This window comes from Sparus aurata, chromosome 14 (assembly GCF_900880675.1).
Source record: "Sparus aurata chromosome 14, fSpaAur1.1, whole genome shotgun sequence".
Lineage (NCBI taxonomy): Eukaryota > Metazoa > Chordata > Actinopteri > Spariformes > Sparidae > Sparus > Sparus aurata.
The window spans coordinates 24688805-24714195 of NC_044200.1; the positions used below are offsets into that span (position 1 = coordinate 24688805).

General features: G+C 41.5%; 2 protein-coding genes and 1 long non-coding RNA gene across 5 annotated transcripts in view; 1 reads left to right on the forward strand and 2 right to left on the reverse strand.

Annotated features, from left to right (window-relative positions):
• On the reverse strand, positions 1 to 23641 carry LOC115595835 (uncharacterized). The gene is made up of 3 exons (XR_003986801.1): positions 23557 to 23641; positions 1781 to 2039; positions 1 to 536 (listed from the first exon to the last, which is right to left on the reverse strand). It is a non-coding gene; the product is annotated as an uncharacterized LOC115595835 (long non-coding RNA).
• The window catches only part of LOC115595755 (NACHT, LRR and PYD domains-containing protein 14-like), a 965684-nt gene that overhangs the window by 733850 nt on the left and 206443 nt on the right, over positions 1 to 25391 (reverse strand).
• Positions 13866 to 22450, forward strand: nup50 (nucleoporin 50). 3 transcript variants are annotated; one of them, XM_030440603.1, is made up of 8 exons: positions 13866 to 14047; positions 15356 to 15429; positions 15534 to 15617; positions 15780 to 15981; positions 17548 to 18186; positions 20223 to 20307; positions 20913 to 21031; positions 21491 to 22450. In XM_030440603.1, exons 2-8 carry the CDS (start codon positions 15361 to 15363, stop codon positions 21688 to 21690), a joined length of 1398 nt encoding a protein of 465 aa, XP_030296463.1. In that variant the 5' UTR covers positions 13866 to 14047; positions 15356 to 15360; the 3' UTR covers positions 21691 to 22450. The 3 variants fall into 3 exon arrangements, with proteins under 3 accessions (XP_030296463.1, XP_030296462.1, XP_030296461.1); XM_030440602.1 differs by having other exon boundaries at positions 13867 to 14047; positions 15351 to 15429; XM_030440601.1 differs by lacking the exon at positions 13866 to 14047 and adding an exon at positions 14143 to 14340 and having other exon boundaries at positions 15351 to 15429.

Sequence of the window (25391 nt, forward strand, 5' to 3'; positions counted from 1 at the left end):
TTTTAATCAGTTTATTTTATTGGACTTTTAGACTTTAGACTTTTATTTATCCCACATCAGGGAAATTCACTTGTCACAATAGCAGGCAGACATACAATAAGTGCAGGACTTAGAATACTAAAAAAGAAAATTGGAAAAATCCGATTTAAAAACACTGATTTTAAAAATAAATATATACAAAATAGCTGAACTTTTATGTGATATTCATTGTTACTTGTGAGACTTAGGTAGCTACATTCTTTGCCATACTTTACTTTTGATATTCATGTACATTTAACACCAAATACTTTAAGACTTCTACTCGAGTACTATTCATATTCGTGGTGTCTCTCTTGTGACAAATGTACTAGAAGCGTCTGTGAAATGCCCTAAATGTAAATGTAAATGTAAATATGAGGGCTGTCTTTTACTTTTACCAATGTAATATTTCAACACCATATCTTTACTTTTACTCAAGTGTTTTACTTGATGTGGATCCATCAGTCCATTCTTCTGTTTCCAGTCTTTCCACTGCGTCATCTCGTCTACGAGGTGTCCTTTAAATGTCAACGTTAAAGAGGATTTAACACGGTCACTTTTCTGCATTTGGTACATGAAGAAAGGTCCTTTCATATTAAAAGATACACCCGGCTGATTCATCCAACATCAAGTCACACAAACACTGAAGTGCCCTGAGAGATGTTAATACTGTTCATCCATCACATCTCAATCATTTATATCTGACTAATGTCACTATAACGTGGTGAAGCAGGTAATTCTTATATTCAAAATGTTATTTAAAAAAACATTGAAAATATTAGCCCACTTAAAATACCAACAGTTTAACTACTAATATTCTGAATGGCTCACGTAATATACATTATTACTGTTGAATCATAATTATTGATGGACTCATCCTGCTGCATCCTGTTGAGATGGGTCTAATTTTAATAACTTCATATAAAGTTCTGAGTATTTGAATGCACCATAAACATAATTTATTTCTTGATTAAGGTTATCACATTAAAGTCGTGGTCGGACCATATTTCTCTCTGAGATGTAGTCGAGTGGAGAGCAGCAAATACTCAGGTTGAGTCTTAAAGTTGTTTTTAAATACAGTAACTTGAGTACATTTATATTTATGGCGGAGGTATGCACTCTACTGGGTGCCATTCTAGTTGTTAATGATAAGCACTTGTTAGCTGGTTTTATTAAATCGCTCTATAAGTAAACAGTTACTGACTCACTCAGTGATTGAACCTCGTGGTGAGAGTGTTCTGTCAGCTGATCAGAGGTCAGCAGTGACGTCTGAACGATGACGAGGAGATCAATAACTGAGCAGGTCTGCTGCTTTTCCACAACTTGATTAATTTTCATTTATCTTCATTTAATGTGCAGTCTGAGGACGACATGCAGGAACTCAAACAGATTTGATATCAGCTGGACGTTAGTTTTATCTTATAGTCCACCTCAGGCCAGGCCTGGACCGGCCATCTGTCAATACTGGCAGAACCCAGTGAAGCCTGGCCGGTCCTGGACCAGCCTGGGTCGTCACTCGCAGGAAATGTTTAATGAGGGATATTTGGAAAACAAATAACGTACAGCAGGCTGCTCAGCTGACTGCACAAACTAAACTGCACAGCTTTATTTTGGTGGTTTGTCAGGGAGGCCACAGAGAAGTCTCAGAAGCACAAATGTCCCTGAACGCACCACCACTAAATGAAGTCAACCCTTACAAACAACAGGCCGGTGATATCTAATCAATATCATTATCAGGACGGAGCTGACAGACTGATCTCACCTCCAGGTCACTTTAGAATCCGTTATGGAGCTTTCAGCCACATCACGTGTTCTTCATCCATCTTTCTGAGCACTTCACAGGTTTCAGATTTTTGCGTCTGTTGAGTGAATCAGTTTCCTGAAATACTTGAGCTGAAGTAGTTTGAGAGGTTGGACGAAGTCGTCACAGATGGTCCTTATTGACGAGCAGCTCTCAGCGAGCGACGAGGAGCCGGAGAGTCCAGATCAGAAGCTCTTTCATTATTTGTCCTGAACATGTTCTGCAGGAAAAGTTAAGAGCAGAGAGAGAAGATAAATTAATATGAGGGCAGAACTCTGGTTATTCCCCTCCAGCGCTTCAGTTACCTGCTGCTGAGTGATGCTCTGAGTGTGTGTGTGTGTGTGTGTGTGTGTGTGTGTGTTATAAACAGCAGCAGCAGGTTGACAGTTAAATGTGGCCCAGTATCAGCAGAGACACTCCATCACTGAAGTGGTGCTCTGACGCTTTTATTTGGTCTTCCAAATGGATGGTTGGCAAACAGCGCCGCACCACGCAGACGGAGCACAAGCCAAGAACATATCCTTCACCGCTGATGAAAAGATACACTGACATTTGTAAGGATTGTGTCTTTGGGCTTATGAGCGGTTGACATAAATGTCAGCCAAGTGCAGTCAGAGAGCTGGCAGCTGAGATCAGAGCAGAGGAAACACTGCGTTCCTCTACCTACAGACCGCTGAGCCGCCGTCAGCTTCACTCCACATCCACACACACTCAGGACAGCAGATCTGTGTGTACCTCACATATATGATATTAAGGTTAGCAGCATATGAGATCATACATCACTGTAAACAATGATTACTGTCATTTTTACAGTAAATGAATAGCTAATAAATGCAGTAATTTGACAGTAGTATAGTAATGTAGATGAGAATCACAGTGGAAAGCTGATATTACTGTGATTTTTACAGTGGTTTACTGTTCCTGCAGTTAGCAGACACAATATTACTGTAAAAATGAAGTATTGTGATGTAAGAACTCATTATGATGCTGTAAGTATCTTAATAGTTTATGATAAATGCTGCAACACAATATGTGATTTAATTTCATTGTTGGGGGTCAATAAACAGAAACATTTCTAAAGAGTGATTCCTGACGGAGCCACTAGAAGTTCTGTTGTAGAGCTGAAGCCCCGCCCCCTTCAGTGGACCTCACGGAACCTTATTTTGAAAAAAACAATATTTTCACTGTGTCATGAATCTCACACGTGATGTTCGTCAGTTTGTTGTAGTTTTGTGTTAAAGCTCAGTGAACCACATCGTCTCATCAACACAGAACCAGAACCAACATGGAGCCAACCGGGTCAGAAAAGCTTCTGAACAAGATGAACGTCACAATAAATCTGCTCATACTGACGACTGCAGTTGTGGTTCTGGTTCAGTTCTGTGAGCTGCTCTACAGTGTTTAAGTTACAGGTTCTGTGACAAACGTGTGTGATTCATGACACGACTCAAACAGGATCAGTACATTTCTGTGTCTCTCTGCACTGCCAGAGAAAGATCTGATCACATAAGGTCCATGAAGGGAACAGGAAGGGGCGGGACTTCAGCTCTCTGTTATGATTTTAGTAGATTTTCAAAATAAAACACCCTGCGCAGACTGATCTACAGCACAAAGTTGGAAATATTCACAATAAACACTTTTAAAACTGACTAAAACTAAACCATTTAACAGCACAGCCCAGTCAGCTATGACACACAGAACTTCAGGACTGGACCAACATGGTAGAAGTTCTACAAACCGACTCACAGAATTCATCTGGGAGGTAAAAGAAGGCAGAACAGTTAATGTGTTTTCTTATGAAGGTGCAAGTAAGTAAAAATGTCACCAGGACATTTCTGCAAAGGTCGTGTTCATTAACTGACTCTCATGTCGGGAGGCGGCCGATGTTTCTGAGGAGAGCTGGAGTCACCTGCAGCCGGTCTGAGGGGACAGAACCAGGTGTCAGAGAGACCTGTTGGACCTCAGTGTTCATGGAGACGGAAACAGGTGAAACCAGGTGCTGTTGGGCTCAAACCCTCTGTGACACGAGAAGAACATCATCTTCTGTTCTAAGTTAACTTTTATAAAGAAGCTTCTTACTTCAGTCAGCAGCAGCAGGACACTCCCAGACACACTGAGAGTTACCTGTGTCCAGGTGACTTTATATCACCAGGAGGAGAGGAGGACTTTATATCATCAGGAGGAGGAGAGGAGGACTTTATATCATCAGGAGGAGGAGAGGAGGACTTTATATCATCAGGAGGAGGAGAGGAGGACTTTATATTATCAGGAGGAGGAGAGGAGGACTTTATATCATCAGGAGGAGGAGAGGAGGACTTTACATCATCAGGAGGAGAGGAGGACTTTATATCATCAGGAGGAGGAGAGGAGGACTTTATATCATCAGGAGGAGAGGAGGACTTTACATCATCAGGAGGAGGAGAGGAGGACTTTATATCATCAGGAGGAGGAGAGGAAGACTTTATATCATCAGGAGGAGGAGAGGAGGACTTTATATCATCAGGAGGAGGAGAGGAGGACTTTATATCATCAGGAGGAGAGGAGGACTTTATATCATCAGGAGGAGGAGAGGAGGACTTTATATCATCAGGAGGAGAGGAGGACTTTATATCATCAGGAGGAGGAGAGGAGGACTTTATATCATCAGGAGGAGGAGAGGAGGACTTTATATCATCAGGAGGAGGAGAGGAGGACTTTATATCATCAGGAGGAGGAGAGGAGGACTTTATATCCTCAGGAGGCGGCGAGGAGGACTTTATATCATCAGGAGGAGGAGAGGAGGACTTTATATCCTCAGGAGGAGGAGAGGAGGACTTTATATCATCAGGAGGAGGAGAGGAGGACTTTATATCCTCAGGAGGAGGAGAGGAGGACTTTATATCATCAGGAGGAGGAGAGGAGGACTTTATATCATCAGGAGGAGAGGAGGACTTTATATCCTCAGGAGGAGGAGAGGAGGACTTTATATCATCAGGAGGAGAGGAGGACTTTATATCATCAGGAGGAGGAGAGGAGGACTTTATATCATCAGGAGGAGAGGAGGACTTTATATCATCAGGAGGAGGAGAGGAGGACTTTATATCCTCAGGAGGAGGAGAGGAGGACTTTATATCATCAGGAGGAGGAGAGGAGGACTTTATATCATCAGGAGGAGAGGAGGACTTTATATCATCAGGAGGAGGAGAGGAGGACTTTATATCATCAGGAGGAGGAGAGGAGGACTTTATATCATCAGGAGGAGGAGAGGAGGACTTTATATCATCAGGAGGAGGAGAGGAGGACTTTATATCATCAGGAGGAGAGGAGGACTTTATATCATCAGGAGGAGGAGAGGAGGACTTTATATCATCAGGAGGAGGAGAGGAGGACTTTATATCATCAGGAGGAGGAGAGGAGGACTTTATATCATCAGGAGGAGGAGAGGAGGACTTTATATCATCAGGAGGAGGAGAGGAGGACTTTATATCATCAGGAGGAGGAGAGGAGGACTTTATATCATCAGGAGGAGGAGAGGAGGACTTATATCATCAGGAGGAGAGGAGGACTTTATATCATCAGGAGGAGGAGAGGAGGACTTTATATCATCAGGAGGAGGAGAGGAGGACTTTATATCATCAGGAGGAGGAGAGGAGGACTTTATATCATCAGGAGGAGAGGAGGACTTTATATCATCAGGAGGAGGAGAGGAGGACTTTATATCATCAGGAGGAGGAGAGGAGGACTTTATATCATCAGGAGGAGGAGAGGAGGACTTTATATCATCAGGAGGAGGAGAGGAGGACTTTATATCATCAGGAGGAGGAGAGGAGGACTTTATATCATCAGGAGGAGAGGAGGACTTTATATCATCAGGAGGAGGAGAGGAGGACTTTATATCCTCAGGAGGAGGAGAGGAGGACTTTATATCATCAGGAGGAGGAGAGGAGGACTTTATATCATCAGGAGGAGGAGAGGAGGACTTTATATCATCAGGAGGAGAGGAGGACTTTATATCCTCAGGAGGAGAGGAGGACTTTATATCATCAGGAGGAGGAGAGGAGGACTTTATATCATCAGGAGGAGGAGAGGAGGACTTTATATCCTCAGGAGGAGGAGAGGAGGACTTTATATCATCAGGAGGAGGAGAGGAGGACTTTATATCATCAGGAGGAGGAGAGGAGGACTTTATATCCTCAGGAGGAGAGGAGGACTTTATATCATCAGGAGGAGAGGAGGACTTTATATCCTCAGGAGGAGAGGAGGACTTTATATCATCAGGAGGAGGAGAGGAGGACTTTATATCATCAGGAGGAGAGGGTGACTCCATAAATCTGCTTTGAAATCCCCAATAAGATGCTCCTCACATGTGCAGAACTTGCCTTAGAAACATCACGTTTTAAGGTTTATTCAAAATGAAAGAAATCCAGTGATAGTCGTCTGTACATCCATGAGAACACTGCAAACAGGAAGTGCTAACAGCTGATTCTGCTAAGATTTAATCAAGTATTTTTTGTTTTATTTTGGTTGTTTGTCTGTTTTAAATCAAGTCTCCAGCCACTTCAGCTGTTAGCAGAATGCTGCAACTTGACGACGACACTTGAATTTGTTCTGAGTTCATATTTTGTGTTATGGAGCGGAGCGCTGCAGTAGATGTACTTTATCTCGGTGTGTGTGTGTCGCAGCTACATCAGCGCTGTGTGATGATGCTCGAGCTTGGAAGAGTAAACATGTTTGTTTTGAACTGACGTGAATGGAAACCAGTGAGAAGCCTGACAGGAAGAAAACACATTAAATCCATCTGAAACACTCAGAAGGCTCTCAGGACGTGAAGTACTGCTGCTGTGGTGACAGCGTAGTATTACAGTGAGTATTAAAGTAGTATTATGTGACATGTCATTCAGCCTGATGACGGCGGCAGCAGTCGACTCTCCAAACAACACCGACCTCTCTGAGATAATTGTTGCTGTGCTGAGGCTGTGACCCAGTTCTCTCACTCAGAGCTTCTTCCTCCTCACCAACTAAATAAACACAAGTTTCTCCAGCGAGCGGTCCCGGCTCGGCTCTGGCTACCAGCCGAGCGCAGAACCGAGCGATTCTGCAGCAGCCGGCACAAAGACACAGCTATCGAACGAGTCGTATGTGAGCAGAAATAAGGCGTCTGCAGCGCCATTCTGCTCCTGTGAATGGGAGGAAAACGTATTGTTCAGCTGAAAATTGTCATGCGGAGATAATGTGCTGACATAATAATGATTCACTGTGTTTCTGTGTGTCAGAAACATGCAGCGTAGCAGGGAGCAGGCAGCCGCCGCTGAACCATATCTCATGTTTGTGCACTCTTTGTGTCTGTGAAGGAGTTGTGCAGGAGTGTCTCATCCAGCAGCGTGTGATTACATTCATACAAGCTGTAAAGCAATAATTATCAGCTCGTTAGCCGGCCTGACGAGCTCCACAAGCTAACATTTAACAATTAACTTTGGATATCTCTGTATTATTACCAACATGACGGGAAATATTCTGCTCACAGGCACTTCAGCAACAAACAGGAGGAGGCGGGTTAGTTTGAACTGGTTGTAAACCTTTAAATTAACAAGAAGAAGAATTCATTTAATATAGAAATCAGTGCATGAGGGCGACCACGTGTCTGGTCAACTGCAGGTTTACCGGAACATTTAAGCTGCTGCATGGAATATTTTCATGGTAAACCGGTCAGTTGGGTTTGTGTTCAGACAGTTAGTGAACTCATCGACCCAGAGATCAGATCAGCTTCAGTCTGACACAGCAGGGAGACCGACACTGAGCTGCCTGTCTTCTAATATCTCATACCAGCTGACTGAAATAAGTTACCAGACCACCGTCACATGTCCCCACGTCACAATGTTACCTTATGAGTCATCATGAAAGGGCTACGGTACGTTACGGTACGAAGCGTCAGGCCTGTGTTTGGTTACATTACGTATTACAAAACGTTACGTTATGGTACATTGTGTTTCATTATGTTGTGCCATGCTATGTTACATTACATTATGCCTATGTTACGTCATGTTGTTGCGATAAATTACGTCCGGTCTATGTTACGGTACATTAGGCCTACGTTAGATTATTTTATGCCTGTGTTGTGTTACATTCTACCTACGTTAGGCCTACGTTACATTACGTTACATTATGTTGTGCTATGCTACGTTACATAATGCATATATTACATCATGTTGTTTCAATACATTACATTCAGTCTATGTTAGATTATTTTATGCCCGTGTTATGTTACATTCTACCTACGTCAGGTTACATTAGGCTAACGTTACATTTCCTTGTGTTACATTAGACTTTAGTTAACTTTAGCTAACAAAATGTTACATTATGTATTGTTACATTAGGCCTATGTTACATTATTTTATGTCTGTACTGTGTTACATTGTACCTACGTTAGGTTACATTAGGCTTACATTGCGTTACGTTATCTTACATTATGTTGTATTATGTTAATTTCCATTATATTGCTTAATGTTGTGCTATGCTACGTTACATTATATCATGCCTGTGTTACATCATGTTGTTACGGTACATTAGGCCAATGTTACATTATTTTATGCCCGTGTTATGTTAAATTCTACCTACGTTGGGCTACATAAGGATTACAGGCCTACGTTACATTACGTTACATTACGTTATGTTGTGCTATGCTACGTTACATTACATTATGCCTGAGTTGTGTCATGTTGTTTCATTATATAACATTTGGTCCATGTTACGATTAGTTTTATGCCCGTGTTATGTTACATTCTGCCTACGTTAGGTTACATTAACCTCGCATTAAATTACATTATGTTGCGTTATGTAACACTTCATGTTACATCACATCAAGGCTACATTACACCACCTTAGGCCTCGGTTATGTTACGGTAAGTTATGGTACATTCTGTTGCATTGTTTCATTATAACACATTTGGTCCATGTTAGATTATTTTCTGCTCGTGTTATGTTACATTCTACCTACGTTAGGTTACATTAACCTTAAGTTACATTACATTATGTTGTGCTATGCTACGTTACGTTACATTACCTTACATTACATTATGCCTGTGTTGTGTCATGTTGTTTCATTATAACACATTTGGTCCATGTTCGATCATTTTCTGCTCGTGTTATGTTACATTCTACCTACGTTAGGTTACATTAACCTTACGTTACATTATGTTGTGCTATGCTACGTAACGTTACATTAGGCCTAGGTTACATTACACCACAGTGTGCCTACTCCACGTTACATAACTCAATCTGAGCCTTTCTTTTGGTAGCCAGCAGGCTGTAAGTGTATAGTAGTGCATGTGAGACGACTGCCTAACTTCACAGTCTGATCTGAGTTGCGTGAGCTGTGTGTGTTCAGGTTAGTGAAGGATGTGTACATTAGTTTTGGTCTGAGATGCTGCTGCTCTAATGTGATAGTTTGCGGCAGTGAATGTTGTATATGTCACCTGAAAGATCAGCTAATGTCGGTTTTAATCAGTGGAAAATGTGCTGCAAAATGAAATAATAAGTGTTCTGCAGGTGCTCTGCTGTGTTACACGGTGTTAGTGCTACTATAATGACACTCTGACAGATATAATTCCCTCAGTCTGCAACAAAACACCCTTTTTTCTGATCCTGTGGTGACGCAGCTCTTTGGCAACAGCCGCTCACTTGTTCTAAGTTTGAGGATTTAATAGGAATGAATAATTAATCAGTACAATTCAGTCATTCTCAGTCTGATTGTTCTAAACTCCCCTCAGTGTTTGTAAAGCCACTTCATATTAAACCAAACAGACAGTCTGTAATCAGGCAGCTTTAAAGAGTCTGACGGGCAGATTCATTCATCAGATGGATATTTCCCCAGGTGGAGGATCAGCTTCACAGGCTGTTATGAGCTCTGATCCGGAGCAGCGGGGAGGAAGAACTCCCCAAAAACATCAGACGGCGTGCTGTTCCTGCCGCGTCCAGCAGAGAAGCATCAAACGCTCGCATCGTATAGCTGCTGCACCGCAACACACGGGGCTGATGGGTAACGACAGGCTGTTGTTCTTAAAGACATATTCATACATTTATCCTCTAACCTGGGTGTTTCTCCCCCGGGTCAGCACAACTCCCAGCATGCACCGAGACATTAGTGGCAACAAACCAGCACAGAGGCCATTTAACCTGCTGAGACGTCTGACTCGTATCACACACACACACACACACACACACAGTCTCTCGCCTCAGAATGAAAATCAAACTTTCATAGCTGAGAGATGTTTGTATTTATTTATCTCTAACTTGGCAGGAGCTGTTGGACGTGCTCTGACTTCTGATGTGAAGCGTCAGCAGCAGATCTGAGAGCAGTTCTGCCAGTTAGAGAGGAAATAAGAGAGAGATGAGATGAAAGTTCACACAGTAAAATATCTAATAAACAAGTCAGAATTATTATATAAACCCACTTAAATATGAGAAAAGGCATTTAGATTACAAGATAAACAGTTATAATTATGAGATACAAATTCATAAACACAAATTTACAAATTTCAACTTTTGTCTTTTTGTCTTATAGTTTTTTTTTTAAATCATTGCTACTTTTTTTTTATAGATTTATTTTTCTCTAACTGGCAGAAAAAGACTTCCATAAACATCATCTTTTATGGAGGGGCGGTAACAAATGTTAAATGAACAGAATCTGTGTGTGATGTAAACGTGACATCTCGCTGCTGACAGAGGAACCAGTGAGTTTAAGCACATGTTGTGTTATTTGTCCTCTGTCACTCCCTGTAGTTCCTCTCTCAGCCACTAGGAGGCGTCGGGCTGTTTCACAGAAGTCTTCAGAGGAGAAACTGAAGCTGAAGTTCACAAACACATTATTGTGATTATTGTGATTATTGTGATTTCTCTCACCTGTTTTTAATGGAACATCATGTCGGGTCATTAACAGCATCAGTTCTGCTTCCTTTTCATTTGTCACTGCACTAATTGACGTCCACAGCCAGTGAATTAATTCAACCTAATTAAAGCTCCATTTGCAAAAGACTAATTGACACGTAGATCTGTCTGTTGAACAGCCGATTAGAGATGAGATGCATGAAATATTGCATGTATGAATGAAATGACGGCAGGATTTTAACGATCTAATCAAATATGATAATTAATCAGAGGCGGGAATCTAAAGGCAGGTGGACGACACGAGGTCGCTCAGAGAGCAGCTGAACATCGTCCTTCAAACAGGAACTCACAGACCAAACTCCATTCAAAAAACCACACGTTTTATTCTTACGTCTTATTGATTTGTATAGAATTAGTTTTTTTAATTAACTTCTATCTTAAAAAGTTGATTTGATAGAAATTAGTTGAAAAGATGAATAAACAATTAATTAATTAATTAATTCAATCAATCTTGTTAGTTTGAATAATTGAATGAGTAATTAAATAATTAATTAATTATCAAATTCCTGGAAGACTTAATTAATAAACAGTCAGATTTACTGATTAATGAGCCAATAAGTCAATAAAAATAAGGAATTAATTATTTTACTTATTTTAATTAATGATTAATGTAAAAAGTAGACATTTTAATGACTGAATGAGTGAATTAATGAATTCATTATGTGTTGTGTTGTGTTGTGTTGTGATCAGTAGCGTATCAGCTCTCAGGAGACGCCGGCTTTGATTCTGCTCACAGCTCTGAGGTTTGGACCCACACAGACCGGCCCCGCTGAGCTCTGAGGGCCCGGACCGGCTCGCTCTGAGCCCGCCGGCTGCTCCGGGCTTCAGTGGCCCCCTGCTGAGAGAGGGGCCCCCATACTGAGCTGAGAGGCCCTGCATCTTATCAACACAGTGTAATTCAGTCTGCACAGCGGGGAGGAGCTGCCTCTATTACAGCAGCAGCAGCACTCGACAGACACGGCGGAGAGAAAACCTGCTCGGAGCACAAAGATCTGTGAGCTTCTGTTCATATCTGCAGACACAGATCATCACATACAGCAGCTCTTCAGTTCAAGAGATGCAGAGCGACGTTCACCAGTCAGCAGTTAAAAAAAAAATGATTTGAGAAGATGGAGCTGGAGCTGCTGAGCTAAAAGTGTTAGCATGCACGATCAAGAGGCATCATGTTGATCAGTGATTCAATACGTGGGGATAATATTAGCTTTAAAGCTGTATTTAACATGGTGTTAGCTGCTAGCTGCTAACATGTGAGCATGGTGAACCTGTTGTTAGCTCACATGCTAACAGAGTTTACTCCCTGCTGGGAAAACCAGCATAGACCAGCAGCAAAACACAACGTACGTTGTGTTTTGCTGCTGGTCTATGCTGGTTTTCCCAGAAGGGAGTTTACAGTTTTACCTGGTTAATTGTTGATTTGACAGAAACGTTATCATTCACCTGAGATAACGACGAATTCTAGTTAGCAGCTAAAGAAGAACGAGGTAACTGTTACCTGTCATACAGCTGTGTGTGTCAGAACACTAAACTAAACACAATCTGACTCCAGAGAGCCAACCAGCATATTTAGCCTGAACACTGTTGTTATTGTGTTTATTTCTCTTGATGTATTCTGCTCTAAATGAACTCTGGTCCCTCTGAACTCCTTCTAGCACGTCGATAACAATATCCAAGCTTCCATTTTTGGGCCCGACTATAGAAATGTTCCAGCATGAGCAAACACAAAGTGGGATTTGAGCTCCCATCAGTCGGTGTGATGTGTGAGGCCTTAAAGAACCCCTGCGTCTCTCAGCTTCACATGTTGGCTGCCCTGTTCCTTCTACGTTATACAGGTTTTCTCTTTTTTCCGCTGCCAAGTCTTTCCATTTTCTCCTCGCCAGCTGGTCAAGGGTCTCCTGCTGCCGCTAGGGCCCACAGCTCACTTCCTACTTTCTCCAGCACCTGTTCCTATTTGGCAAAGCCGACCGGGATCCTGAAAGCTTGGAGACGAGCCATCTGCTGCCCGGCTCTGCAGCATTTTACCCCCCCGATCCCTCGAGTCTCTGCATGCATCCTGATTTCTCTTCTGTTTTCAGATGGAGGAGAAGCTGAAATGGATTGGCTGCTAAATCCCAGAATCACCTTCAGCTGCAGGGAGAGGCTGTGCAGGTTGAATCAAAGCAGGACACGTGTAGCAGAGCTCATCTACCTCCTGCAGGACGACCGGCTGAGAACTGTTCTCAGCTCAGATCCAGGAAATTATTCTGACCTTCATGCAGCAACAATGGCTGCATGTCACCTCTGATGGACGGGTGGAGTGATGTTTGAAGCCTCTGAGCTGGAGCCATGAGTTTGAATTAAGCTGCCACGTCACACTTTAAAGGAGCAGTCTGTAGTTTTGTTAATGAGCAGAGAAACATCCTCATTGGCTGATTTATTTCTGCCTGAACAAACTAAATAATCAAACTCTCTTTGTGTTCATGACTGAATAAACAAGCTGACCTGAAAGGACGACACAGTTTATACTATTTCAGTTATATGTGGCGGACCCTGCCACCTTAAGGGCGTAAAGGTAAAAGATACATATATTTACATGTATGTTTATATTGTATACTATCAGTTGACTGATTATCTGAATCATAAATCTGCATTTTTTCATTTTTTCAATTGGTGTTTTTTTTTTAAATTAAATTAAAATGCAGATAAAATACATGAATGAATATAATTGGCTCTGATGCAGCATGTAATCTGCAAAGTAACTAGTAACTAAAGTTGTCAAATAACTGTAGTGGAGTGAAAGTAGACAGTATCTGACTCCTGAAAATCACTTTAATTTATTCCTCCAATCACCAAAACGCAGTCTGACATATTTAAATGTCTTCTTTCTTATCCACCAACAATTAAAAAAATTAAAAGATATTTAAGTAGTAAAGTGTAAAGTATAAAATATGAAGTGGCAGAAAAAAATACAAACTTTTACACATTGAAAGTGGAAATATCTCAAAATTGCATTTAAGAAAATTACTTGAGTAAATGTACTCAGTTACATTCCATCACTGAGTACACATCTATCCTTCTAGAAAAACAATCTCACTTGTTATGAACTACAACTCCCATGGTGAAGAGGACTACTGCGCATGGGCAAAAAGGTGGGGCGCGCGAACCCATGCGGATATATCGCTATGTAAAATGGCGGCGTGAGAGGCTCGTTCAAAACATAGCGGTGTTACCTGTGAAGGAGGTTAGCTAACGTCTCTGCAACGATCTGCGATACGTGGAGCCGCGTGCGAATCATTCAGAGGTAGCGGCTGGAAAAACGTTCCAGAAAAGGTACGTCGCGTTTTATCCGTTGAGTCGGTCGGTGTGTAGAGCTAACGTTAGCATTCAGGCTATATTTAAAATGACGTTAGCCGCTAGCTGCTAACGTCTGGGCCCGGTGAACCTGCCGTTAGCTCACCGGCTAACAGCCTGTGGATGGTTGTTGGGTATATGAATGGATATATTATCGGATATTTCACAGCATGAGTAATTAACCTTGTGAAATATTCTAATCCTTATTGTTAATCTGCGTGAGACGCTGATAATCACCCTGCCTGAGGTGAAGAACGGATGCTTGTTAGCCGGTAAAGGAAAGCTAACTAAGTTAAGCTAGTTAACTGTTACCTAACTTAAGTTCTACCTGACAGATGTGTGTGTCTGAGTGTTACCTGAGGGAGGAAATCAAACCTGTAGGTTCGTTAATGTTCGGGTCACCTCGTTACTGAGACACATGTTGCACACCGGTATCAAACCCTCCAGAATGTTCTCACAACACACAGTCAGTGAAGGCAACTGATGTGTTCACAGGCACGATGTTACGAGTAATTAAGTTACTGATGTGATTACTGCAGAACTTCCGATCCATCGATCACACTCACAGACCTTATTCTATTTTATTTGTTTTTGTCTCTTTAACTGTTTATGGTTGTGTTTGGTTTCTAACCCGCCTCATTTCTTTTGTGATGTAACCTGGTTGTTCTTAAATAATTTATTCATCCTTTTGTCGTAAAATCACCAAAACGCAGTCTGACATATTTAAATGTCTTCTTTCTTATCCACCAACAAATAAGTTTACAAGACCCAAAGACTAATGAACCAACGTATATTTGAGATTCTGAAACCTGATAATTTACATTTTTACAATTAATATTGAAAAACTTTACTGACACCTGTGAACTAAAGAAGTAATTGTTTCCTGCACTGTGTTCTGTCCTTTAATTAAAGTGGTTGCCAATTAACGTTGACAGATTAACTTATTGTCTCAGCTGTAGTCTGCACACTTGCAACATTTATGATTCATGTCATCAGTTAGATCTCAAAGAAGGCAGAAATGTATTGCAGAAAATAATGTTGTTACTGCAGCGTAAAAGCACTCTACAAGTCTGAGTTAAATATGTATAGACATATTGTTAGTATTGTTTTAATGCACGTTTTACGACTTATGTCATGAACATCTGGATGACCTGGTCCGAGCTGCTGATGAAGTATTTAGATGAGACATATTTAGACATCTGTATTATGATGATATATTTATATACCTGTGTTTATATGAGATGTTGTCCTGCTAACTGTCTGTCTGCTCTTTGTGTCACAGAGCAGGTGGGATGGCGAAGAGGATCGCTGATAAAGAGCTAACAGACAGGAACTGGGATCAGGAGGAGGAGGGCGAGGAGGTGAGTCGGAGCTGATTAACAGAATTATTCCTGTTCGGCCACATCTGAATCAGGATTGTGGACAGTGATGATGTTTTAACCTCTAACACGCTGTCCTCCATCAGGCCGGGACGTTTTCAGTTGCGAGTGAAGATGTGTTGAAGAATCGACCCATTAAAAAGGCCAAACGCAGAAATGTGGGAGGAGAGGTAAAACCACACATCCACATATAATTCAGCTGTCTTTCTGACTTTACTTCAGCTTGTGAACAGTGTAGATAGTTTGTTTAAACGTCTGCAGAATTCACGTCTGATTCTGAGATGATTTTAAATGAATGCAGCTGTGAACCCTCAGTGTTGACTCTGTTTCAGGCAGAGGGCAGTGGATCCTTTAAAGGTTTTAAAGGGTTTTCTCTGAGCACGACGGCGAGCGGCGGCTCCACTCCAACGGCCTTTTCTGGATTCGGTAACGGCGGCGGCTTTAAAGGCCTCAGCAGTCTGACCAACGGAAACAGCATCGCTCCATCATTCGGAGGGTTCTCAGCTCCTGCTGCAACATCCCCCGCTGCACCTGGTGAGTTCACCACTGCTGGCCTCAGTGTGAACTCACTGATTACAGCTGATATTTAACGTCTGAACAGTCAGAGCTGGAGGTCTGCTGGCGTCCAGTAGAAGTCAGGACAGGAGCAACAGGCAGAGACATGGTGCTGCAGTGTGACACGTTCATGAGCCGAGTTAATAACAATAGTAGAGATGTCAGTGGTGAGTGTGAGTTGATGTGGCGCGTCCCGCACTGTTGGCTGCTGTTCGGTCTGATTGGCTGTTCTGTTCAGCGAATCAGCGAAAGAGCCGATACTGACGCAGGATGCACGATATACATTGGAACCAAAAACAAAAAAATGATCTGCCTGATAATGGAAGATACGCAGGATGGATTATCATCAGAATAAAGGCAGAGAAGACGAGGAATGCTGTCATCAGGCTGGTGTTGATGTTCGGACGACGACGACGTGATCGTACTTTGCGATACATGTTCTGATGTTACACGTAAGATCAGAGAGGACAGAATAAATCTGAGTTAAATATAATTAATCTTATTACAGCTAAAGAATATTAAGTCAGCCGTCGTTGCTGGCGACATGTGAGCCTTTGTTACCTGCAGATAAACTACAGGTGAGGGATATTTTTAGACGAGGTAAAAAATGTAATTAAGTTATCGGTTCTCTCATCCTCGTCTGCGGTGTCGGCCATGAGAGGCAGGTAATTATCTGTTATTGGTATCAGCCTACGAGTTGTGTGATTTGCAGCAATATTATAATGCACAAGAATAAAAGGTAATTTATAATAATTAAATTCATATTGAAGTATTCAGGATTCAGGAGCATTAGGAACGAAAAACCTCATAAATCTTGATGAGTTTTCTCACATCCAGAGAAAATGATTTTTACTTCAGATCATTATTTTTTTTTTTTTTTCAGTATAAAACAAACTGCAGCTGGTGATATTACGATTTGATTATGTTTTAGTAAACTGCAGCGCGGCTGATAATACAGAAGTAATTATTTTTCGGCTGCATTTTACAGTCGAGGCTCTTCAGCTGCTGGTCCGACATCACACAGACTGAGTACAAAAGAATGACACGCATGAAATAGAGAATAAGTCAGTGAACAGTAATAGATTGTAAAAAATCTCCTTTTGATAGATAATTAAAATAATAAGATTGTTATTTTTTATATTAGAAATTGAGCCCGAGTGTCAGTTTGTTTTAAACATGAACTCGTTGTGTGCTCGTTGTGTTTGTTGCTGACTCCAGACTTGTTGGTGGACATCATCGTTAACCCCGTCAGTAACGTGGCTCGTCTGTACGTACGGTCTGGTGTCAGTGTGCTGCAGCAGTTTGTGACCTGATTTCAGATCAGTTTAATTCTCTCTGACTTCATAAAGGCTCGTTCCTTCTGATGAAATCATGCTCAGTCCACATGTAATGGAGGAGAAAGCTGTGTGTGTGTGTGTGTGTGTGTGTGTGTGTGTGTGTGTGTGTGTGTGTGTGTGTGTGTGTCTGGGGGGCAGCAGAGGGGGAGGGGCTCCTCAGCCTCACCCAGCTGCTGTCACACTAACGTTTCTGCCTCCATCGTCTCAGGTCTGACATTCAACAGCCCCGCCTCCGCCAAGCCCAGCGCTGACATCACCGCCAAGCAGACCAATGGCTCCACCCCGAGCCCGACTCAAAGCTCCAGCTCCTGCAGCAGCGCCAGTGTGAGCAACAAGGAGTACAGCCGGCAGCTCACTGCCCTCAACTGCTCGGTGCGGGACTGGATCACCAAGCACGTGAACGACAACCCTCTGTGTGATCTCAACCCCATCTTCAGGGATTATGAGCGGCACCTGGCCAGCATCGAGCGGCAGTACGGCGCCGGGTCTGCTGACGGAGGCTCCGAGGAGAAGAAGCTGCCGGCCGCGGCCACCCCTCCTCCTCCTCCTGCCTCGGCGTCCTCCTCCGGCAGCTCAGCGGCTCCGGCTCCAGCCGCCGCTTTGTTCTCCTTTGGCAAAAACACGACAGAAGACTCAGCCCGGGACAAAAGCGCCATCGGCGTCACGTTTAACTTCGGTCAGAAGGTGGACAGCTCCGTCCTCGGCTCCTTAGGGTCCAAAACGACTCCCCCCAGCTTCTCCTTCTCCTCCAGCGCCTCCTCCAGCCAGACCTCCCTGTTTGGAGCTCCTGGATCTGCTGCACCGCTGTCCTTCAGCGGGACCAAGTCCGAAGATGCTCGACCGGCAGGTAACACCACCCGCAGATATCTTTATGTCCTTAAGCTGAGAGGCTGACTGTCTTTAAATTAATGTTGGAGGTTTTACTCTCCAGGAAGTAAAAATAACTTAAATATTCTCACTATCAATAAATCTGCTGGATTTAAAGCTGCAAAAGAAGAAATTATCCTCAACAATTTTGATCAGTGATTGTTTTCAGCTCGTCACACATGAAGAACATAATGATAAATAAATAAATAAATACTTCATAAATCAAGAACTTTACTCTCAAAGTAAAAATGATCTGTTGTTTAATCTTGTAACGACTATATATCTCATGTTAAGTGGCAGAAAAATAGTTTTCATCCTGTAAAAACTGAGACATCGCTTTGGACTTAAAGAAATTGGGAACGACATTTAACGCAGAAAATAATCATCAGATTAACTGAAATCTCAAAGTTATTGTCAGTCCAGCCCACGTTTAATATACCGATGTCAAAAAGAGGCTCAAGAGTCCGTTATGACTCCTTTACATGTGTTCTGTTGGACCAGCAGTTGACAGGAAACAGGAAACCTTCACATCATTTTGTGTCGATGGAGGAACTGATCTCACGTCAGTTAGAACGACGTTACAAACTGGGATTTCTTCCTCTTCTCTCTGACACGATGCTCTGTGTTAATGATGTTAGGAAAGTGTCATTAAAACAGCAAATATTATTTTCACTGTAGATTCATCTGTGTAATATTTTCTTGAATAATCTCAGTTGTCAGAGAAATGTTTAAAATGGCCGACAAACCGAACACCAGTGAACAGTCAGAGCTGCTATTGATCGACTGTTTCTGCTCTGGCTAAAATCTCATGTTTTTTAAATGGACCCTGGTTGAGCAAATATTACTTTTCTTCTTCTTCTCGTTCTGATCAGGTGAACTCTCCTGTAACAATCCTGCTTAAAATCATTAAAAATCAGTCAGTTATAGTTGATTGGTGTTAAATCACTGATGTCACTGTCTCTGTATAATGTTCATTACATTCATTCTGAACCCTGAATCTGGTTGAACAAATATTACTTTTCTCAGGTGAACTCTCCTGTTTAAATCATTAAGATTAATGTGGAAAACAGTCAGTGACAGTTGATTATAATTATAATGAAGAAAACAAGTGAATCTTCACTTTTAAGATGATGGAACTGATTGATTTTTGCTTTTAAAATGTCTTAAATGATTATGTTATTGCTGTCCATCATCTCCTGCTGATAGCTGACTAATTGTTTCAGCTGGAGCTAAAATCAGTTTTTTATTAGTCTGGTTCAACATGTTTGACTTTTCTTCTTTCCATCCAGCAGAATTTAAACTCTTTTACTCCTGTAGCAGTTTTAATTGAATACAGTTAATTATAGTTGATTGATATTCAGTCACTTTAAACTCTGCAGTGTTACATTAATTCTGAACTCAAATATATTAATGATACAATCACAGAATAAAAAAATTAGTGAATCTTCACTTTTCGACGATGAGACTAATTGAGTGTTGGTTTAAAAATGACAAATGATCATTAAACTGTTGATAATTAATCAATAGACTGTTTCAGCTGTGGCTTAAATCTCCTGATTTTTAAATGCACGCTGGTTTAGTAAATATTCTTCTGGTTTTAATTTGTGGTTAAACTCTTTTCTCCTGAAGCTCCGTGAGGCTTTTCATTAAATACAGTCAGTTACAGTTAATTATAGTCTTTGTTACATTAATTATCAACTAAGATATTAAGTTCACCGTCATATAAACCAAAGAAACACAGAAAAAACACTGCTGGATAATATCTCTCTTATTTGGACTAATTGTTAAGTTAGTAATAAAAACACTAGTTACCTGAAAAAGGTGATTTATATTTAATTAATTAACAGTTTGTAATGAGCCGACATGGATACAATAATGAAAGACTGATTAATCTGCAGATGACTTTAACAGACGCTGAATCATTTTCAGTAGACGGACCAATCGTCGAGCTTTACTCCCGACTGTTTGATCTTGTTTTTGTTATAAATCAGATTTATTTATTCATTTTTTTTGTAGACGAGAACGGAGACGAAGACACGGAGGAGCCGCCCAAACCGGACGTGAAGGAGGTGAAGGAGGACGACGCCTTCTACTCCAAGAAGTACGTCTCACTGTGTAATTCACTGTTTAACACACTGATGTCACATTTAAATCTTTTCTGCTCAAAGATTTGTATTCAGAAAACTTGAATCTTTAACGTGGAGCCATGTTAAACATTACAGGTTTATTATTTATCAGTCAGTTGAAACAAAGTGATTAACTTCACTCAAATATTTGATTTCAATGTTTTTTTAGGCCTGAAGGATAAAAAATGATCCACTTTGTCACAAGAAACAGGAAAATAACAGATTTCATGTTGAATAAATTAATTATTGGTTTTGTTTGATGTGTTTTCATCTCATGATCCCTCAGCTTTTGTCTTTTGGATGATATCATAATGGGAGAGAATCATTCAGCCACAGAATAATCTACTAGGATGTCTGTGCTTCACCAGGTTCCATTAAAAAAACATTAGATTTAAGCCGTCAGACTGTAAAATGATCCAAACAGCCCTCAGTACTGAAGCAGGAGTTTGTTTCTCAGATCTGTTTCTCAAGTTTGAAATGAAATTTTGCCTTGTAGAAAATCTGAATTTGAACACATCATCGTTCAAACTGTATCTGGTTGTTTTTACCTGTGTTCACCTGAAGTGTCTGTTTCTGTCAGGTGTAAACTTTTCTACAAGAAGGACTCTGAGTTCAAGGAGAAAGGAGTCGGAACGCTGCACCTCAAAGAGACCGACGACGGGAAAACTCAGATGATCATTCGCGCCGACACAAACCTGGGTAAAAACAAATAGTGGTGCTAAATAAAACATGTATTCTCATTTTAGATGCAGCGAGGAGGAAGCTGCATGTGTGAAAGCAGCTGAAGTTATTTCAGTTTGTGTGCTGATCTCACAGATAAACTCTATTTTATTCTGTAGTCAGATATATTTTGATTCAGAAGACGCAGATAGAAACTAAAATACGGAAAAGGAAAGAAAAATGTTGTTGCTCCACATTTTTCTTGTTCTGTACAAACCTGCAGGTGATGAATCATTTAAACACATAAATATTCAACGGCCAAAATGTTCCAGTAAGATCTGAGGCAGCAGACTGAGCTGTGGGCGAACAGCGCCACCTGCTGGTCAAACCGAGAACTGCTGCCCTCTGCAGCTCAGAGGACATTACTGCAGATTGTCCCAGAAATAACTGCTGTAGATGTTACCGTCATTGTGAGACATTTTCTTTTGTCCTCGTTAGGAAACATCCTGCTGAACATCATCGTGCAGTCGTCCATGCCATGTTCTCGGCTCGGGAAGAACAACGTGATGGTGTTGTGCGTCCCCAACCCGCCCGTCGACGACAAGAACCCCACCAGCCCCGTCCCCCTCCTCATCCGAGTGAAGACCGCCGAGGACGCCGACGAGCTCCACAAGACCCTGGAGGAGAAGAAGGTCTGAGGCCGGAGCTTTTAGCAGACTTCACCTGGTCATCCTCCGACAGATCGACCTCTCCACGCACTCACATGATAAAACAAACTCATCTGTACTTAAGTCATCCTGGTAAATCACGATTCCCTCACAATAAATTGGTCGTCATACTGTGAAATCTTTTTGTTAGTTTCTAATCACATCGTCGTCGCTGTTCGACTCGGCTACATTCCTCCCGGTTCGACGCTGCTGCTGCTGTTTTATTAGACAAACCGAACCATGTATCTTATCAGCCTCACTGTTTCATTTTACTGTTTTAATTTGGTCGTCGAGTGACTGAAAGTGTGACTCCAGATGAATTATGACTGTGTGACATCCACGACCCTTACCACTCAGTCTTTTTGGGGAAACCTCCAAATAAAAGTCCAGTCGATTTGGTTTTACAAATTAAATACTTGCAGTAACAGTTAATTTTTTAAATGAACGTGTCGAGGATTTAGTGTGTCTGCTGACTGTTTTTTTTGCTCTGGAAACTATTTATTGTACCGGCAGGATTTGTACTCTCACTGATTGAACCTCGTGTGAATGTTTCCCCTGAAGAGCTTCTGTAATCGTGTGGACGGGACGTGTGAGACAGACCAGTTGTTTTATTTTCTGTAAACATGGACTCTGTTGTTTTCCAAGTGTCCTTTGTGTGGCCTTCGGTTCGGCCTTGAGATGAGGCATGCTGTCATCGTCTGAGAACATTTGTAAAGACATTTATTGGAGAATAAAAGGAAACAAACCACCACGCCTGCTGCTGTTTTTAGTTCTTTTTCATTTTATTGGTATTTAAGTTTGTCTGGGATTAAAGATTCAGCTGGTGGTGCTGCTGTCGGAACACGGTGTCCTCTCAGCTCACTGCTGATGGTTAGAAATGATCCTCTGGGTAAAATATCCAAGTTTAATGTCTCACAATATTTTAATCTGTGTGAGGTTAATGGGATTTTTATTGGATGGTCCAGTTATTTCTACCTCGCTCCAGCTCAGAGTGCCCTCCAGTGAGCTTTATAATTGGAAATATTCTTTAAAAAGAAGGCAAACAGACTGAATAACAGTTTGTTCATCTTTGGTAGTTACTTTGATCCAGACTGAAATATCTATAAACATTTTTCACAAAACAGCATAGACCAGCACCAAAACACAACATATGCTGGGCATGCTGTTTTTTCCTACAGGGTGTTTATTGCTATCATACCTGCTCAGTGGCACATGAAGCCAAAACAGCTCGACGTCTCAGGTATAAAACCACCTGGATCTGCCTCATAAGCATATGATTACAAACAGAACCAAAGAGTTTCTTTATGTTAAGCTGTAAAATACGCTTTCTGTCTGTTTAGTTTGTTGGCGTCTGGTTGTGCGGAGGACGGATTGGAAGTTTGAACGTGTATAAATTAAACACTCTTCAGCATTTAAAGTATTAAATCTGCCCACATATATGTTTATATGTATATTAATGTATAAAAATGGGGTGGAGACAAAAAAATACTTCCGTTTGTGCGGCCCACGGAGCGTGCGCAATGAGACTTCCGCTGAACGAGCGGGCTAACTTCCGGTTTGACGCGCAGCTAACTTGAACAGTGATATAATAACTTAATCCAGCGGCTATTCTGGACTTTGCAGCTGTTACTGGACCAAATGGCTCCAGTGGTGACAGTGTAATGAGTCATGTCACTCAAAATCATTTATCCAGCATTTCACAGACTCTTCTTGGTGTTAGCTTAGCTGGCAGCGGCCGCCGCCATCTTGGCCTCTCGCTCTTTCCACAGTTAGCTGTTTGCTAGCGAACAAAAACAGGCAACAGGAGTGTTTGTGTTCAGTTTAACTTCTAAACAAAGCTCCAAAGTTAGTACTCACCAACATGTACTGCGGTCCAGACAGCCGTGGTTCAGGTTTACTCACATCAGCCGCACCTTTTTTCAGTGACGCATTCAGGTGCGCTCTCTGACAATGGGAGATGGGAGTTGTCAAACCTGGGGGGGATTGTGTCCAGCAGGCGCCACCTGCTGGACATTATGGTCGATGCACTTTTACTTTGTTAGTGCACTTCAGGCCGCTTTCATCTCAGAACCATGTGACGTCCCAACACAAACATACTGTGGTAAAATATGAGAAACATTTTCTTATTTATGACTGATCAGAATATTACGTCACTGACCTCCTCATGCAGATCGTTATAGGCTCAGAATCAGAATCAGAACTACTTTATTGATCCTGCAAACAGGGATATTTGTGTGTCAGAGCAGCCTGAGGACAGTTTACTTTAACAATAATAGTAAAAAATAAACAACACAATAAAAAAGTAAGAAACAGATTCCTACATGAGTCATGGGATTTCATTCACATTTAGTTTAATTCATTTTATGGTATAAGTACAGAACAGAAATCAATAACACTTGAGCTGAGGTGTCCAGATTACATGAATTCCCCTGATTACCATATCAAAGTAATTTAACTTGATTACATTCCGTTAGCATTGGAATAATAAATAAATACCAGTGAAATGAAATATCAATTAAAAAATGGCCTTTTGTTAATTCTATTAACATTTTTTTTTATCTGTGCTAGAACCATCAATATTTGTTTAATTTATTCTTTTACTCTCTATTGACAAAACAGATTACAGGAAACAGGAGAAAGTAAAAGACCAGACCAGGACAAAAATAAATTCTCTGCTTAAGGGCCGCTGGCTCTACCAACTGAGCTAAACAGCACTTATTGGTGATGACACTCTCTGGTTTGATCCAGGTAAACCACGCAAAGTCCCGCCCTCAGACTCTCAACGAATGCAGGGGGTGCTGGCCAAAAGGGGCGGTCTCACTCGTTTCCCGCGCGAAGTTAGCGCTTTTCCCTCCAAAACTGAAGATCCCTATAATAACAGCTGACTGATTGTCACTCTGTTTGGAGCTGCTCTTCTCTGAGGACACGAACACGGTGAGTAAACTGTTCTGTACGAATCTGCTTTATGTGTCCAGTTACCTGCTCAGTACAGGTGTATTCATGTCTGTGTGGGAGGTGTACAGATAGTTAATACTTATTGATCTCAGGTAATAAGTCCAGGTGATGTTCCTTCATATATCAGCAGCTCCACATAGTAACGACCTTAATGTGTTGCCTCAGCACAGTAAGTGCTACATATGTGCGGGTTAAAATGGAGCCAGCCTCCCTCTCATGTTGGTGAGATTTGTTTTAACCTTAAATATTTCTGAAATAACTCTGAAGAGAAGCTGAAGACGTCTCATTTAACTGTTAGGCTAAGTGTTGAGGTAAATTCGGCTGGAACATAATCATCTACAGCCACTTCAATCCGCGATGGACGTTGTTTTTTGCTCGCTGCACCAAACTCCAGTGTGATTTTGGTCGTTTTATATCTGCCGTGTTTATTACATGAATAATGAACATTTAATTAAGTATAGGTCACTTTCTCAAAACAAGTCGGTAGTTTCGGTAAATTCGGCATTAAGTTTTTTGAAATGTATGTATTCTTTAGAACGGCATGAAAGCTGGTTAGCTAACGTTTGCTCGTCAGTTCAAGTGTGTGGTTATGTTATGCTATGTTAGCTAGCTGACTTTGTTGCAGATGCACTGCAGGTTTGGAAACACGTTAGCAGCGGCTCAGCTGCCTTTATTAACGGGTACTGACACTATAACGAGCTTATAAAGACGTCTGAGTCAGTTAATCGTCGTGTTTT

What these genes read in the sequence shown, in the direction of transcription:
- nup50 (XM_030440601.1), top strand. An exon ending in GCAGAAATGTGGGAGGAGAG is followed by an intron (nt 15,618 to 15,779) that starts GTAAAACCACAC and finishes ACTCTGTTTCAG; the next exon opens with GCAGAGGGCAGTGGATCCTT. An exon ending in CGAAGATGCTCGACCGGCAG is followed by an intron (nt 18,187 to 20,222) that starts GTAACACCACCC and finishes TTTTTTTTGTAG; the next exon opens with ACGAGAACGGAGACGAAGAC.